Below are 18935 nucleotides of genomic sequence, written 5' to 3'. Positions count from 1 at the left end.
GAACCTGTCCTGGGGCCACGGGGCCTCCCTGCCGGGCACCTCCGCCTCAAGGGCAACTTCCACCCCCGGGGCCGGTGGTCTGCCCGCTCCCGCCACTGGGAACCGAGTCTGCCCCAGCCCCGAGGGCGCCGCGCGGCCGCAGGAGCTGTCACCGCTTCCTGCGCGTCGCGCGGGGACCAGCGCTGAGTGCGGGGCGGCCCCGCGCGCCGGGAGGGGTGTGAGCTGCTGGTGGTGGGGTCCGGCCTGCCGCGAACTTCCCAACTGCAGCCCCAGCGCCTGACCCGGCTGCGGGCCGCCGGGAGTGAGCGCGGCGGAGACAGCCGGCCCCGGGGCAGGGCTCTCGGGACAGCGAAAGAGAAAGCCACTGAGGCCCTTCCCGCGCGGGGATGCGCTGGGCCGGGGCCCTCGGGGCTCCAAACTAACGAGCCTGGGCCCGGGGCCCCTCCGCCTTCCGGCCGAGCCCCTCGGCGCCCCGCCCCGCGGCTCCCCAGCCCCGGACCCGACAGCTGCGACGGTGGCAACTCGGGTTTCGCAAACAGGGCGCAGCCCCTCGGAGGAAAAGTTCCCGCAGTGGCCGCGGGCGGCGGGCACATACTCACTTTCTCCACTCGTCGGCCACAGCGAGAGCGCGGCGGAGAAAAACAGGAGCCCCCACAGCGAGGTCGGGGACCCTCCTCCGGAGCCAGACTTCATTCCTTTTATTTGGGACGAAATTCCCCTTTCTCAAAAAAAAAGGGGGGGTGGAGGAAAAGAAAAAGTCTCAAACTCAGTCTTCGCCCCCCTCCAAAAACAAGGGCTAGGGAAACAATACTCCAAAGGCGGCGCCGGCCGGGGTCCGCCGGGCTGCGCGGACGGGGCGGGCGGCGGCGCGGGGCGGCCCCTCAGCGCCGGCAGCCGCGGCCCAGGGCTCGGCGGAGTCGGGAACCCGAGGCGCGCCGGGGCGGGCTGTCGGCGTCGTCGGCCTCCATTTTCAAACCCAGAGAGGCAGGAGAGGGAAAAAACTGCAAAGAAAGGGGGCAAAGCCCAAATCCGTCTCGGCGAGGAAAAACAAACCCAACCCCACACAGAGGGGGAGGCTGTCCGACGCCCGAGCCTCCGCGGCCGGAGGGCGCGACGCAGTTAGCAAGATTGCCCCGAAGTCCGGGTCCCGGGCGAGGCCGGCCGGGGGCAGAAATGCGACGTAAAAATGAATGAGCGGCTCCCCCTCCTCCTCTTCCTCCGGGCTCCGCTCGCCGCCGCCGCCTCCTCCCTCAGCGCCGCCGCCGCCGCCGCCGCCGCGAGCTCCTTCCCAAATCCAGGACACACACAAAGCGGCGGGCCGGCCGCGCCGCGCTCAGCACTCCCGCCGCGCCGCCCGGGCTCCGCGCCGCCGCCCCGCGCCGGCCCCCGCCCGGCCCCCGCCCGCAGCCGCCGGCTCCGCGCGCGGGGGCTCCGGCTCGCTGAAGGTCAAAGCCGAGGAGCGCGGCGCGCCGTGGAGCTCCCCTCGCGCGGGAGGGGCGTGGAGAGCCCGGGGAGCGGGGCCGAGGGTCTGCAAGCGCCGGGCACGGGCGCGCCGGGGGCAAGCTCGCCGGCGGCGTCCCTCTCGCTCGCTCGCTCGCCTCTTGAGTTCGCCTGGTGCGCTCGCTCCTCCTCGGGTTTTTTCTTTTTTCTTTTTTTTTTTTTCTTCCGCTCAGCGGAGTTAATGCTGGTAAACAAGAGCCTCAGCCTCGCCGCGCCGCTGCCGCCGCCGCTGCCACACACTGGGGGCTCGCGCGCGCGCGCGCTCGGGACCGCGCACACGCGCCCGCGCGCACACTGGAGCGGCCACAGCCGCAGCCGCGGCGCGCGGAGGGCCTGGCCCAGGCCGGCGCGCGCCAAGAGCCGGAGCCCGGGATCCCAGGGACGTGCGGAGCGGAGCCCGGGCGTGGGATGCGAAGCGGCTAGGCACCGCCCCCGCCCCCCGCCCTCTCGGGCACAGGCGCGCGCCCCAGCACACGCGCGCGCGCGCCCACACGTTCCCGCCCCCACCCGCACTGCGCCGGCCACCCTGCACGCGCCCTCCCCTCCCGCAAGACTCCAAAAACAATGCCCCCGGCGCCGGTCCGGGATCGGCGGAGGAGCTAGCAGGGGAGACGAAGGAGGGGCTGGGGCGGGGTGGGCGGGGAGTGCGGGGCCCGAGAGGTTCATTGAAAACAACAACAGCACGGCTGGAAAGCGCCTTTCCCCGGTTCTTGAAAAGCTTCATTGTTTCTTGCAGCTGTTGCAAAATAAATAAATAAGTGCGTGCATGCGGCATTTTTTCGCAGCATGCTAGAAAGCCTGAACGTGGCGGGTGGGGCACACCTGGGAGAAAGGAGACCCCCAGGCTACTAAGGCGGGCACTTTCACGCAAGGCTGGGGCGGCCGCGGCGTCGCCACTGGGGAGCCTACAGTTGCAAGGCTCTCGGGCAGCTAAGGGGGAAGGGCGCGACCCGCGTGGCTGGGCCCCGGGAGCAAGGGGAGACAGCCCGCGGGGCCCTGAGCCTGGGAAGGGGGGCCCAGACAGGCTGTCCCGCGTGCCCAGGGCGCGTCCCCACGGCTGCCGCCAGGGGGCGCGGCAGGCGCCGGGGAGGACTGGCCCGGAGTGTCGCCTCCCTCCCTCCGGGAGAGGAAATATGGGGGCCCGGACTGGGGGCCTGCCCCGCTGGGTAGTGCTGGCCGGGCCTCCACGACCCGCGGCCAGTCCGGAGAGATCCGCGCCAACTAGCGCGGCTCCTAGCTCCACCACGTGGGCGGCTGCGGGGAGCGGCCGGGGCGTGTGCACAGTGCGGGGCTGCTGGACCCCCGAGACTAGGGGGCGTGTCCGAGGGGATCCCGAAGAAAGGGTTGCGGGGCCAGGGCCGAGACGGGTCTCCAGGTTGGGTTTGGGACCCGCGAACACGCCGCACGCAAGCACGATGAGTGGTCACAGCGGAAACCCAACCGCACCTGCCTGAGGTCCTCCCGGGCACGTCCCTCTTGCCTCCTTCGCTCTGTAAGTGACTAGCAACCAGCGCCAGCCCGGTCTCCTCTGTGGTTTTCTTGAATTTGACCAAGGAGAGGTTTCCCCAGAGCGAGACTGCCCTAGGACTGCCATTTAATGAATAATTCTACGAGACCAGGTCCTCCAAGCGGGAAACAGCCCAGGAATAGCTAGAGAGACAGGAGTTTGAAATACGTAGACTTTTAAAAATGATGATTGGACCACGTGTCGCCTTGAATGTGGTCCGGTTTCATGACTCAGGCTAATTGACATCAATAATAAATAAAAATAAGATGGCTAATAAAAAAAAGTTGTGAATGTGTAGATTGAGGAGAAGTGTCTCAAAAACAATCAGGCAGCGGGCATCTGTTCTAAAGGAAAGGTAGGTTTCTTTTTTTACTCAATTGTAAGAGATTTCTGTGTTACATTATGCATCCCATCGTTCGTAAATAATTTTTTTAATTAAGAGCTGAAAAAAAGTCAAAAGCCATTATAGTGGAAATCTAGCTCTTTCTCCCCCTATATTTATTCCCTAGATCATTTTTCCCCTTGGAAATTTTTAACTCAATTCAGTGAGTCAGTTGGATAGAAAGTAAATAAATCTTTTTTATTTAAGAAAGTCCTTTATGTGAGATTGTTTTGTTTAACTGAAATTCAGCTTAATTTTTAAATAAAATGTTCCCGTTTTAGATATTCCTGGACATTAACAAAGGAAGAAATGTATTAGAATCTTTAAAAAGAAATTTAAATTTAGTACGTATCATTTTAAAAGAGGGCACTACCATATGAATAATTAAAATTTAGTCTACTAATTTCCAAATATTTCTTCAGAGAATTCCCTGCATGAGACTGGTCTTGATGCCTACAGACCCACTTTGCAGTTTAATGTAAAGGAATATCATTGCTATATTTTCTTTATAGTTAGTATCCAGAATTTTTAATACATACTTGTAAATTAAGACAAAAGTTTAGAGCTTATTTTTTAAAGGATGATGCTAATATAAAATCTTTAAATACTACACACTGTATTTTTAATATTAGTAGATCCATTCAGTTGTCCCTGAGTACATAAGGGGGTGTATGGAGTAAAGAAAAAGGCATCCAGTTATTTAAATTGCAGGAGTTTGGGGGTTTTTTTACCAAAATGTTTTTCATTTGTGAATTTTTAAAATATTTCCTTTCTAAGGTACTAGAAAATCGATAAGATTAAATTATTTTTTGACAGTGAAATTAGATTTTTTAATTATATAGCTGAAAACTTAGAAAAAGAATCAAAATTTAGGTTTCCTTTCAGCTCTAACTTGACTCCATAGACAAAGAAGGTGGTTTATATTTTCTTCAGTTATTACCTTCTACATACCAAAGTCAAACTTATTTTTCCAACCTTGGAAATAAAGTAGGTAATAAAACATTAATTGGGGTCTTTGCTTTACAACTGCACTGCCAATACGTCATGCTTTTTGTTTTATGCAATTTTCCCCAGGTATCATAAATTTACCTCATTCTGGAACGAAACTGGTTGTTCATTTTTCACTTTTTAAAAGCTGTTTACTTGAAAACAGTTATATCTCAAATTATTGTGCTAAATATACCAGACTCCCTCCCACGAATGTAATATATACCAAGTGAAAAATATAAGAAACAGCACAAATGACAGTTGACAAGTAACACAATATTCTGTGATATATTCCCAGAAAGGAATGTTATCAGTAGCGAGTGAGTAACCTGCAGCACACACAACATTGAGCAGATCTTTGAAACACAATGCTAAGAAATGTCAAGTTCTGAAAAAACTACACACCTGATACTATTTTGATAAAGCTCTTAAAAGCAGGGAAAACAAAAACTATGAGGCAAATTTTTAAAGCAAGATAATTATATTCAGGATAAAATATTTTTGTTTTGCTCTGTTTTGCTTTTGTCTTAGCAAGGGCATTCTTAAAGAGCACAGAGTCCAGGATCCCGGTTACTTCTGGGAGGAGTCTGGGACACCCAAAGGCACATGCGATGTTCTTGGAAATATGTTCATCCTCAGATTGGGTGGCAGATTTACAGATTTCCACTTTATTATTATGCTTTACAACTAACACATACATTACACATATTTTTTCATGTATAAAATATTAAAGATAATAAAGAAAAATATGAGAGAGATCCATGGAAGAGATCATCCCAGTTTTCCAACATGATTCCTCCAGATTCCAAGCTGTTTCTGTACACAAATCAGCAGCATTAAAGAACCACTAAAATTGTATAGTTAATCAAGGTCTTATCCTTCAGGATGTATCTCAAAGAATACGTACTTATATCCTGTCAGTGCAATTCAAGATGAAAAATTATGAAACAAAAAAAAATGTAAAAGAATTCACTTCACAGGTAGTCTGTTTCATTAATTATGAGTTCATTATGTAAACTGTCTGGCAGTTTGCTATCAAGTTAAACATACACCTAACTTATGATCTAGCAATTATATAAAATCTAGCTATTTCACAAAAGAAATGAAAATATGTCCACAAAGAGACCTGTGTGGGAATGTTGTTAGTTGCTTTGTTAATAATAGCAAAAAAGCTGGAAACAACCCAAATATACCTCAGAAGGGAAAAGGACAAACAAATTGTGATACATTCATTCAACACAGTACTACTTACCAATAAAAAGGAACAAACAGTTAATACACACAAAAACATGGATGAGCCTCAAAAGCATGGTTGTGGAGGTTGTGGATGCATTCATCAAAAACACATCAAACTGTACTCTTAAGATGGATGCAATTATATCTGAATTTTAAGTTTTAAAAAGTGCATTATGTAATTCAGAAATTTTGCAGCTGTTCTAAAAAAGCTTAGCACAATGCTTTCCATTTTTGCTATCATGTGAGTTGGTAGAGCTCATCTCCAACCTCACTGCCTGCAGCTGTCTCTACAAAGAAGTACACGTTCAGAGATACATCTGCCTAAGGTCCCCTGTAAAGGGGTTTAGCTGTGGAAGCCACCGAGGGGTTTCCACAAAGCAGTCCAGGAGCAGGAAAAAGACTAGGCATCTCTAGTTGATTCCAGCCCCTGCACAGCCACAGCAATGCGAGTCCCAGTCTCCTTGAGTTCTGTTTACACTCAACTTGAGAAGATTTTCTGTTTTAGATGCGTGCAGATAGCCAGCTCATGGGCCGTAAGTGCTACATTCCTCCATGATAACTTAAAAGCAATAAAAGCAAAGTGGAGGTTTCAGAAAAACCTTGGGACAGGGACAGCAGGACGTCTTTTTGTGACTACTTCCAGAACTACGTTCCAGTGAAACTTCAGTAAGAGAAGTTCCTGGAAAACCCAGGCCTGGGCCAGGATTGACAGGCACCCTTGTGCTCACCATCCATCCAAGGTGGAGGCTGGACGGCTTCAGTTACTGCACAGCCTTCCATAAACTGGCACAAACCTGAGAGTAAGCAAGCTCAACTCCCCACGTGGTAATCTGTGGGAAAATAGCAGTACCAGGAGCGCTGTAATGGCTCCATCTCTTCACTTGTCATCTGCTGTGATTGGACTCTGAGATGGGTGTGCTGTCTTTACTCCTCTGCGTGGTTTAACTTTCAAACATAAGGACCCTTGGCTGGCAGAGAGCACAAAAGATGCTTCTTCGTTTTTGAAATGTGTCTTAGAAGTACCTGAAAAGTGGGGTAAAATCAAAATATCTGTTCGGTCTGATAAATGCCACCAGCTCGGAGATGTTTTACCAGCAGCATGCCAGAAGGAGACAAGTGGCTTCTCTGCCCTGCCCACGCAAAGCTGTGTGACTTGGTGCAGGTTGCTTAGCCTCTCTGTTTTCTCCTCTGTGAAATGATCATACTGAAGTAGACCTTTCTGCTTCTTAAAATGCCATGATTTCTTTCTTTGGTTTTTAATTGAGAGTGGTGCCTTGGTGTCCCATCCTACAGCTCCTACCTTTGCCTTCTTTGTAATTAGCAGTCTATAAATCAGTGCCCAGGCGACAGACTCAGGGAATAATTGCTTTTAAATTTGTTTTATTAATGCAGATTTTTCACACATTAGGGTTTCTTAGAGCAGAACACTTTTTTTCCCCCAGCAGTTCTGAATTCCCATATATATATATTCTAAGACTATAGGGATGGAAAGACAGGGAGGAACATCACCACAGCGGGGGATACGGCAAGTGGCCATGGGCAATCCACAAAAGGAATCATCACTTTATTGATCATTGAGAATGATCCCGCAAAATGTTCTCTTTGGGATATTAAGTTCTAATTGAACCTTACTCTGTAGAATATATTTGTACATTTCTTAAGTTAAAAAAAATAATCAGCAACATCAATGCGTCAGGCTCTTTAACAACAGCAACCTCTGCTTCTGACCACATGGACACACTACAAAAAAGTGAGAGCTTCAAGTTCTGCAGGTGTCTGCTGCTCATCAATGGTCCTCCACAGACAAATGTGAACAACTTGGTTTTCCAGATGTGGTCTCCACACTGCAAAGCGGCAGACACATGCCTGGAAAATGATGATTAGACTTGAGCGGGTAACTCCAATGGGCAGAGCCAGACCTATGGGAAGGAAAGTAGATGTCAGTTCTTTTTAAGAATGTTTCTTCTTTTCCAGTGGAAACAACTAAGTGGCATTATCTTACAGGCTCAGCTTGCAGCACCGCCTTGTGTGGGAAAGAGCTTGGTGTCATCGGGATGTGGAGACTGGACCCACACCTGCTGGGGAAACTATCCAAGGAAGCACCAGATTGACTGAGAGGCCGACAGGGTAATATCTGAGGTCCCTTCCAGTCCCAGGATCACTGGATATTTGGATTCTACGTCTATACTTGGATAGCTGTGTCTGACGTCCACCGAAGGAGCCTGCCTTGGCTTTGAATGAGTAGCGAACAGCTTCGAAGTTGTTCAAGATACATTAGTTTAACAGGATATTGAATAGATCTTATACTGTAGTAACTGTGATGAAGTAGGTCCTGCAAGAGGTCCAAAGCCCCGTTCCGTTAAGCTGAAAAGTCAAGTTAGGAGGTCAGGGATTCCTTTCAAACCAAACACATTGTGGGAGGGCAAGTGGGAGCCAAGGAGAGGTTAACATAACTAGAGCATGCTGTTGTGTTGGACAACAGGCTATGTGGGGTTGGAGGTAGGGGGTGGGAGCCCTGATTTGTAAAGCTTGCCAATTTCCCTTGTGTAAAAATCCCACCATGGCTAATTTAAGCTGCCAACGTGAGGTCATTGAGTACAAAGTTCTGAAGACTTCTACAACTGGCTTTTGCGGAGACCCCATGAGCCCGCTCCAGTATGTCGCTGGGTTAAGATATCTGAGCACCTTGTATTACCTTAGTAACAAATTAAATATTTATCCAGTAAGAAATTTATAAGCAACTCAGTGCCGAAAAAGGCAATAGCTATAAACAGGCAATTCACTGATGAAACCAGAACGGCCACTAAGCATGAAAATATACTCAGCAACCTGGTTGGCAAAATTAAGAATTGGACTGTACCAGTTGTTCACAGGGATGAGCGGGAGAACTGAATTCTTAGTCACTGCTCCTGGGAAGATAATTAGTCCCTGCACTTTGGAGAGTAACTTGGCCATAGCCATAAGGCAGTTACTCCACAACCCCACAATTCTGCTCATAAAAAGTATACCCTAAAAACTTTTGACATATGCACCAGAAGACACATAGAAGAATGTTAATTGGAACATTATTTTCAACAGTAAAAAAAAAACAAAAAAAAACTAGAAACAATCTAACTGTCCCTCAGTGGAAGGATGAGTTAAGGTGCATTATTCTTGCAATGGGGTATCATTCAGAGATTACTATGAATGAACTAGATCTAAGTCATCAACTTGGCTAAATATAACAACCAGTAGTGTGTGGAGGAGCAACCTGCAGAAGTTAAATAACCACATGCTACTGTTTATGTAACTATTAACACAAAAACAACAGCATGTGTTGTTAATGGAAAGGCACATAGGTAGCAGAAGTATGAAGTATGCATGGAAATGGTAAATAATAACTTCAGATATTACCTCTGGGAATGAGGGAGGAAAGGAATAGAAAGTAATTTGAGCCAAACTGGTAACATTGTATTTCTTGAAAAGACAAAAGAGATCTGGGGCAAATGGGGCAAAATGTGAGCATCTGTTAAACTTAGATGATGGATACAGGTGTGTCTGTTTAGTTATTTTCTGTACTTTTCTTTATGCTTGAACTATTTTATAATTTTTATTGCTTTTTTTAAGTGAACTTTGAGTTTTAGGACAATTTAGATTTACAGGATTTTTGCAAAGAGTACAGAGGGTTCCCGTATACACCAAACCCAATTTCCTCTATTATTAACACCTTCTATTAGTATTGTACATTTGTCACAAGTAATGAACCAATATTGATACATTGTCACTAACTAAAGTTCATACTTTATTTGGATTTCTGCAGTTTTCCCCTCATGTCTATTTCCTGTTCCAGGAGCCCACCCAGGATTTCATATCACCCTTAGGGGTCATGTCTCCTCGGGCAGCTTTTGGCTGTGATAGCTTCTCAGACGTTCCCTGTTTTTCAAGACCTTGATAGCTTTGAAAAGCATTAGTCAGGTATTCTGTAGACTGTTCCCAGTTGGAATTTGTCTGGTGTTTTTCTCATGGTTAGACTGGGATAATGTGTTTCGGGAAGGAAGGCGAAGGAGGCCAAGTGCCAGTCTTGTCACCTCCTATTAAGGATGCACATGCTCATCCTGACATCACTGCTGATGTTGACCTGGATCACCTGGTTGAGGGAGAATTTATCCCTTTTCTCCACTGTTACTCTCTCTCCCCCTCTCTTTCCATATTGTCCTTTTTGAAAAAATGCCACTATGCTTGAGGAGTGAGAAGTTATACTCCCCCCTCCTCCAAGGTGGAGTTTCTCCATTGGTTATTTGGAGTTCTTCTGCATGAGAGATCTGTCTATTTTCCCCATTTCTTTCTTTCTTTCATCATTATTTGTATCAGTATGGACTCTTGTATATTTATTTCATATTTTGGGTTATAATACAGAAGTATTTTGTTTTGCTCAGTTTGTTTCAGCTTTAGCTGTTGGGAGTTCTTTCAGTTGGTTCCTGGGTCCCTTTGACATACTCCCATCATAGCATTTTCTTGGTTCTTGGAGGTTTTTTTGTTTGTTTTTAATGCCTCCTTATTTTCTGGCACCACAAGATTACCCATTTTTTAAACTTTTTTTTTATTGATTTATAATCATTTTACAATGTTGTGTCAAATTCCAGTGTAGAGCACAATTTTTCAGTTATACCTGAACATATATATATTCATTGTCACATTCTTTTTCACCGTGAGCTTCCACAAGATCTTGTATATATTTCCCTGTGCTATACAGTATAATCTTGTTTATCTATTCTGCATTTTGAAATCCCAGTCTATCCCTTCCCACTCCCCGCCCCCTTGGCAACCACAAGTTTGTATTCTATGTCTATGAGTCTGTTTCTGTTTTGTATTTATGTTTTGTTTGTTTGTTTAGATTTCACATATAAGATACTCCATCTATATAGCTCCTGCCCCAGTCCTAGAAGCAATCATCTTTCCAAGAGGTCAGGTTCCTTCTATCGGAGGATTCTATTAGAAACAAAAATCTGGGTACTGGGTGTGCTTATTGCTACTACAGTGTCATTGCTTTTAGGCTTTCTCAGATGAGAGACCAAGGAAGAGAGAGAGAGAGTGTGTGTGTGTGTGTGTGTGTGTGTGTGTGTGTACTCGTGTATTTGCATATATCTGTACCTAGATTAAACTAAACATGAACTAACATGGGACTCTTGTACTGAGTCTCCATCTCTAGTCCATTAGCACATGGGTCATTCTGACCTCCTCTCCGTGCTCCCACTCTGATAGTGAGAAACCTGGCTCTCACCATCTGTCAGCCATAATTCAACTTATTAGACTATTCAGACCAAGGTGCAGATTATTTTCAGAGCAGACATCTGGGTGAAAAGATTTTTCATGTCATGGTCCATTCACAGCATAGACCTTCCTTTGATGGCTTGGACCCTTCCAGGGAGCACTCCTGGAAACACAGGCAAAACGTCGTTTCAGAACAAGTCCCTGAAAACCACATGGGAAGGATGAAGACCACCAAAGCACACCTGGAAGGATCCTTGAAGCTTAGGTAACATAGGATAGGAGCTAAAGAGAAAAACAAGATTGGAAACATTCATTCCTGGCAGCAGTTCTTAATCTCTTGAACACTGGGTTCCTTTGAGACTTATATGAATGCTGTGGACCCTCAACTCAGGGAAACATTCACATTGCTCCAGCATGAAGAATTTATCCCATGGTGGGGAAACCTCACCTCTGACCCCATACTTGCACCTCAGGTTAAGAAAACCTCATGTGTATAATATGAAGGTCAAGTTTATTTGCTTGTGTGTCGGTGGCAGTGGTAAGCAAGTGGGCTCAGTGTGGAGGCTGCCATTGCTTGAGGACTGGCAAACCTCCTGCCTCCCAGGTGTGGGCCCAGGATCTGTGACTTTTAGAGTTACCTCCCATTTATAGCAAGTAGAAAATGACACTGTTTCTCTATTTATGGAAACAACAAACATTTTTTTTCTTTTCAAATACATTTAAAGTCTTATTTTTAATACAATCACTTTAAAGAAACATATGAAGTGACATTTGGGACAGCAAGGAACTAAAGTTTTGGAAACAGGTACAGAGAGAGATCTCTTGAGTATACTGAAAAGTGCACATGATTTGGGGCCAGAAGGGTTTGGGTTCAATCCTCCTCTTTGCAAATTGCCAGTTTTGTGATCTTGGGTAAGTGAAACTTTCCCTGTCTGTAAATGGCAAGGATAAAATTTGACATGCCCAGTGGTGTTTCTCCAAGCATGTGTTCTGTACCACCCCATCAAACTCAGCTGAGGTGTTTGTAAAACAAAACTTCCCAGGCTGCAGCCCAGAACTTTTTTTATCAGATAGATTCCTAGAGGGCAAAATGTAGAAATCTGCATTTTTAACAAGGGCTCCCTACAATTTTTATGATGCTCTGTGGGCTGTGGAAGAGGATGAAATAAGCCGAAATAGGTGAAGCCCTTGGCACACAGGAACAGGAAGGACACTGTTGTTCTGGACTGCCTAGCATCTGAACATCACCTTCCAAGGAATTCCAGGGGTCCAGCTCAGGATCGTCATGGATGGCTTTGCAGGTTGTACACTGCACAAGTCTAGAAAATGGCACTCTGGAATGGTGCAGGACATAAACTCTATGTCCATACATGCCTTTCTTCTCAGAAGCTCAGCTGACCTAGACCCTTTTGGTTCTTTTTTCTGAACCTGGTTCTTCCAGCCTTCCTTGTAACTCTCAGCTATGTGTCAGCCTTTCAATGAATTCCTCCACTGATTAGGGAGCCTAGAATTAGATTTTGCTGTTTGTAATCAAGAAATTTGACAAGGTGAGTGACCAGTGACTGTTTTCTTCCATCAAGCATTCCTCAGCTCTGTTCCCAGGATGTGTGGGGTGCTGGGAGTCCCTCCTTGGCTGAGTTGATTCTGGAGAGATATGACCAGTTCCCCCATCCAAGCTCCACTCTGCTTCAGGCTATTTTAGAGGTTGGATTTTGGCTCAATAGTTCATTTGGAAAAAAATATTTTCACTACGTAAAAACAGTTTAAAAATCACCGCCTGTTACAAGATACCCCAGGGGAGACTGTGTGGTGAGGCAGAGAGTGAGGGCAGAGGAGGGCGGGGCCTCAGGTCAACGGAGGCTGAGGCCGATCCTGGGGTGTGCAGGGCTCCCTAGAGACAGAGCAGCCGAGGCCCTCATTTCAGAAGTAAAAATTGCTGCTAGGTGCTAAAATCCCGTTAACAGAGTAGGACATTTTTGAGGCCTCTCAAAAGCTGCTCTCTGTTGCTCATGGGAAAATGGACCACATCCAAGAAGTAGGGGGTGTTGATGGGAGCAGATCTCCGTGCCAGTTAGATGTCTCCTGACCATGGGAGGAGGGAATAGGTGGGAGCTTCTGAAGAATCTCCAAAGATCACAGCCAAGAAAAAGCACCAAAGTCATTACTGAGGGAGGAAATGGAGAAGGGCACATGGCACTTCCCTTTGAGCTGGGGACACCAGCCTGTGGGAGTGGGAGTGAAGAAAGATCAAGGGGCCTCTGGACATTTTCCTTGGAAACCAGCACCACCCCCACCCTCCCTGATCTGCAGCAGAGAGATGTGCTTTGACGTTTGCAATAGAGACATTAAATTTTCATTAAACATTTCCTCTTGGTTCACACATATGACAGTAGAAAAAATGTACACCACAAAAGAGATGATATGTTGAATATTCTTACAAATACCATCCCCTCACCTGTTTACCATGAATCAGCTGCCACTGGGCTGCTGCTAGCTTCTTGCTTTTCAATGGACCACAGATGGGGGCGGAGAAGGGGGGGTGCTTATGCCATGCTTGTAGTTCTGCACCAGGCTCCTCTCTCGATTTACTGATTTAGTCTCTTTTATCATCCTCCTCCTCCTTAGCCATTTTTATTATCATAAAATTTGGCAGGAATTTTTAAATTTTGTGTATAATTGAAAAGCTGGGAGATAGTGAAAAACACACAACGTAAAATGACAGCAGTGGTTGAGGGGTGCGTGTCACACGATAAGTCGTGGACCTTCTCCCTGGAAGTATCTACCTCTATTCAAGCATTCGATTTTGCAGTTCCTAGGGTTCAGGGACCCCTAAGACCCTCTGTGGGCATCCTTTGAACCCCAAGTTCATTACCCCTGTGTTATAAAAAAAAAATGTGAGAATTAGAAAGTGTTTGAAATGCAGATTCCTTTAAATTGACCGTATCTTCTATTATTTTCAAAATTAGAAAAATAAGTTTTGTTGGAATAACAAATTGCAATAAAAGAGATTTTACATTAATGAATGGATAATGACCATTTGTAATTAGTGCCACATACACATTGCTCGTGTATAAATAGATCCTTCTAGAAGAGGAGGGAAAGGACTGACACCCTTGCGTGCTTACTCGGGGCTGGCGTGGCACCTGACATCCTGCCTCCCTTCCCTTAACCCGCAGAGGCAGTCATTTTTAGCACGGCCACCTCAGAGATGGGGAACCGCACCCTTGCAAAGGATTTGCAGGCAGAGTTTGTGTCACTCCTTTTGCCAATGTTACATACGACGCGTTCAGTAAAATGTCTGCTCAACTGAGTTAAACTCCTACTTCTTAAATCGGATAAAAAAAATTGGATGCAGAAAAATAAGGAGAAAGATTTTGAAGAGACACATTACCCATGAGTCAGGATTTGCAACAAACAATAACGTTTTCTCATTTTTGCCTTAGGTCTTTGTTTGCTTCAAATAAATAAGACTTACAACTGATTTTATTCTCTGGTTTCATTCTCTTCCTGTCTCCTGCAGAGAAAGCAAGGATCATTATTTTCATATGTATCTTTCCAATCTATACCTCTGCCACATGTAACCCTTAGCATTATTTGACATGATTTAAAACATTTTACTTATTCTGTAGCTTGCTTTTGAAACTTAAGGTACGTTTTCAAGATCTATTCACTTTGGCGCATTTAGATCTAGTTTATCTGCCTTAGTTATTATTTCACTTCCCATGCTTTGAATACTCTGTTTTACTTGCCCATTTCCAGGTGAGAGGCATTTATTTAGGGGCTCCCTGCCCAACTCTTCACTAGAAAATAATGCTGTCAAGAGTACCCGTATTGCAACTCAGGTTACATTTCGTACAAATTACCTAACACATCATTGGCAACTAAGGGAAGGATGTTGGTAGAACACGGAAGTCATGTTGGCTCATCTGTGATTTTCCCCAACATCTTAGTGTTTTGAAGCAATTAAAAGTGAAAAGTCTTAGCCATGGATATAGACCTGAGCTGAAAGTCTACAGAAATCTCTTTCTTCAGAGCAAATAGTGTCAGGATGCACACTTCAAGGATGGCTATGATTTCTACTGTTAAGGGATCTGGTGACGCTGGGAGTGCAGATAAAGGAAATGAAGACATGGAAAGAATTTCCCCTGTATTAAAACAGCAGAATAATGAATAAGGCTAGCCCAGCCATATTTTAAATTTTTATGAAAGTGATCTCTGCTAGAGGCCACCCACACCTACCTGTCCAGGAAGGAAGGAGCCGGAAGGACAGACACCTAGGATTCCAGGGGCGGATGCCAGCAATGGATTAACTGTACTGTATTTTGCCATAATTTAAAATGTTTTTGTTTTTGTTAGTTCTTGGGTGATAAATTCCACCAGTTTCGAGTGGTGTTCCCCAACTGTGTTTTCTCCATAAAACTTGCTATTTTTACTGGAGGAATTTGCACTTCTTTCCTTCAGTGCATGTGTAAGTTTCTTAGAGGATATTGCTAGGAGTGGAATTGCTGGGTCATGGGGCTGCACATTTTCAACTATTCTAGATTTTCCCGAATTACTCTGTAAGGTGGCCTCACCCATCTACACTCCCACCAGGAGAGGAGAGCCCGTATTTCCCCACTTCCATGCTATTTCCTAATGTTGTTGAACTTTACTTTTAGCAATGTCATGGATATGAAATGCTTTCTCACGGTTGTTTTAACTTGCATTTCCCCAGTTGCTAGTGAAGCCAGGCATATTTTTACACCCTTATTGGCCACTCTGTTTTCCTCTTCTGGGCATTACCAGTTCAACACTTTGTCAATTTTTAAGCTGAACTGTTTGTCTTTTTCTTATTAACTTATAGAAATTCTTTATGCATTCTAGATATGATACATTTGCCTATTACATTTCTACTTTTATGTTCCCCTCCTAATGCCCCTCTCCACTCTCCATATAAGTCTATTTTTCATATGTCTGCTCCACCACAAAATACACTGGATTTTTTTTTCTGGAATATATCCTAGGTAACTGTGGTTTTAGGTGATGCAGTTTTAGATTATACAGTTAGGTCATACAACTAGAAAAATTTGAAATTCAGACGTTTGTAAAGACTCTTGTTCTCCTCCCCATACTTTAGCCATTCTCCTATTTCTAGAACCTTCTCTGTGGGCATAAGAGTTTTCAAAGCAGACAAAAAGAGATAACCCCTGTCCTGAAAACTGTTGGCCAGATTTATTTTGTTTGCCAGGTTAATAAGGAAAGATTTTTGTGGAAAAAATTCAGGAAGGTTAAACATCATGTTTGCATTGGAGCCTTTGTAGCTGTCTTAAGCCCATGAGAAAACAATATACTTTATTAAATTCCATGATTCTCATTTTTAAAATAGTCAAGCCATAAGCAATCAATCATGCTTTTCTGACAAGTTACCTAAGAAAAATTTCCTTAAACTAAACAGAATTGAATTTCAGACTAAATTTAAAAAGTGACATTCTGATTTAAAAAAAAAATTAGATACCTAACTCCTAAAAAAAAAATACTTGGAGTTTGCCTGGAGCTGAAAATTTCGTATGTGGAAATGTGAGGAAAAGATCTAAGTGCTGGCAAAAGATTGTAATAAAGTAAATGATGTGGTTTTCTCAGGGGTGATTTTGCAACTTGAAACATTCCAAAAAGAGTTAGTGATCACAAAGTTTCTTTTAGCTTCCAGCCTTGAAATACTTGGCATACATGGAGCTCTTATGGATATTTGGATAAATTAAATTTATATTGACATTTTCTAAAGTTGGCATAGGTTTCCAGCTGGTATGGGCACATGTCAAACCCAGAACATTTTGAGGCATTCATTTTTACAACCGATAGATAGCAACATCAGACTGTCCCTTCCTACACTGTATTCTTAAAAGCTAAGTCTCACTGAGATTTAAACTTGTCATTTGTTTCCTGATAAAAACAAAAACAAACAAACAAAAAACCCCCCCAAAAAACAAAAAAACAGATTCCTTAAAAATTAATCACAGAATTACCCTATGAGCCAGAAACCCCACTGCTAGGTACATACCCCAAAGCATTGAAAGCAGGGGTATGAACATATGCTTGTACAGCAGCGTTCATAGCAAACATTATTCACAATAGCCCAAAGGTAGAAACAGTCCAAGTGTCCATCAACAGAAGAATGGATAAACAAAGTGTGGTATACCCTTCCCATGGAATATTATTCAGCCTTTAAAAGGAAGGAAATGCTAGCACGATATAACGTGGATGACTCTTAAAAACATTCTAACTGAAATAAACCAGATAGAAAAGGAAAAATATTGTATGATTCCACTTACATGATATAGCTAGAATAGGCAAATTCCTAGAGACAGAGAATAGATTAAAGTTTCTCAGAGGCTGGGAGGAGAGGTGAATGAGGAATTATTGTTTCATAGGTACAGAGTTTATGTTCAGGGAAGATGTAAAAATTTTGGAAATAGTGGAGATGGTTGTATAACATGTGGATGTAATTAATGTCACTGAATTGTACACTTAAAATAGTTAAAATGGCAAGATTTATGTTATGTATATTTTAACAGAATTTTTAAAAAGTTTTAAAAGGTGGTTTCTTCAAGCCCCTCCCGCAGGAAAGCAACAAATACTTATTAAAGGAAGCTTGGAAAACCTATAAAGCAGAATAAAATTAAAGCCACCTGTTATCCCAGCATGCAGTGATAACATGTGAGCAGTGAGCTGGGCACTTGTTTTTCCTGGTCATAGGCACATGTAAATGCAGATAAACATTCAGCATCATCAAATACAGGAGACTGTTTTTCTCACAGAATTTTATAACCATCAAGAGAATTCATTTTTTATCCGCGAACCTTAGCTTATTTAAACTAGTCAACTATTGTTGGATGTGTAAAATGTTTTCAATATTTTCTCAGTTTTAAGCAGTTTTGCAGTGGACATCCTTGTACATGCCTTTTATGAACATTTCATTATTTCCTGAGGATAAATTCCTCAAAACAAAATTACCGGGTCAAAGACCATGAATGCTTTTTCAAAATCTCCTAATGCACATGTAATATTAATCTGCTTTGCAGGAAGTTTTGTGATTTGCATTTTCAGCAGCCAAGTATGAGATTTTTATTGCATTCTCACTAACACCAAGTGTCACATTTTATAAAAGTCTCTTTGAAATTAACAAGAATAAATTCCATAGAAATGATGGAATTCCAAAAATATTGGGCTAATGGTAGTATTGGTACAGAAAAGAAAAAAGACAACCTTTATAAATTGAAAAAGGGATGAAAGAAATCATTAGTGGTCTGGTCCATTAGAATGATTAGCCATTCTCTTCCACTATTATCTGGATGGAGACACCCTTACGGCTCTCCTTGCCTGGCAAGTTATATCTGGTGTTGCCTGCCTGCCTCCAAGGCCCCTCCAGCCACACCTAGGAGCTCACTTTCCAGCTTCTTTATCCTTGCCTCTGCCTTTCCCTTGGCCATGAAATACTTTTCCTCATCCACTTCCTCAAGGAATGACCCTTTCATTCTTTGAGATCAATCTCTAACAAATCTCTAAGAGACAGAGGTGGAACAGCTGGGGACATGAGGAAGAGGAAAAACAAAAGGTACAAATGCAATTCACAAACAGGCAGAAAGTGGTGAGGTCCTTTTAAAGCAGGCTTTAAGGGGAGCCTGGAGGTTGCCCATGCCGCAGAATGTCATCCGAAGCAAGTGATGGTGGGTGGGGTCAGGCTTCTGGGATCTGGGTGGGCAGCGAGCTTGCGGTAAAGGGCAGGTAGGCTGCTGGTTGGCATTTTGTGCCTTCTCTCAGTGGGTGTGCCTTCTCTCTTGGGAGCAGGGGATGAGAAGCAGGGCAGAATGGGCAGACAACTCCATTGCCTGGAACATGGTACCTTTTAGACTGAGTGTTCAATTCTTGAACTGCACTCAGACTTTAAAATATAAGAAATATTGTCTTCAGGTGTTATAAAGCAATAACTTGTGTAGCACCTTAACCTTTATGTATGTTATCTAGTTTTAAAAAACTTGTTTTGATCCTCAGAACTAACGTGCGAAATTGGTAACGCATGCTCTGTCATCATTTTCA

General features: G+C 44.5%; 1 protein-coding gene across 2 annotated transcripts in view; it reads right to left on the bottom strand.

Moving 5' to 3' along the window:
* The window catches only part of IGF1R (insulin like growth factor 1 receptor), a 280329-nt gene extending 279016 nt beyond the window's left edge, over positions 1-1313 (bottom strand). For both annotated transcript variants that reach the window (XM_064480537.1, XM_064480538.1), the window contains exon 1: positions 600-1313. In XM_064480537.1, coding sequence (XP_064336607.1) covers positions 600-693 — 94 coding nt within the window. In that variant the 5' untranslated portion in view covers positions 694-1313. The remainder of the gene's footprint in view (positions 1-599) is intronic.
* Positions 1314-18935: the final 17622 nt, after the last annotated feature.

The sequence above is a fragment of the Camelus dromedarius genome, chromosome 29, assembly GCF_036321535.1.
Source record: "Camelus dromedarius isolate mCamDro1 chromosome 29, mCamDro1.pat, whole genome shotgun sequence".
In the NCBI taxonomy this organism is placed as follows: Eukaryota; Metazoa; Chordata; class Mammalia; order Artiodactyla; family Camelidae; genus Camelus; species Camelus dromedarius.
This window is presented reverse-complemented; position numbering and strand designations above follow the sequence as displayed.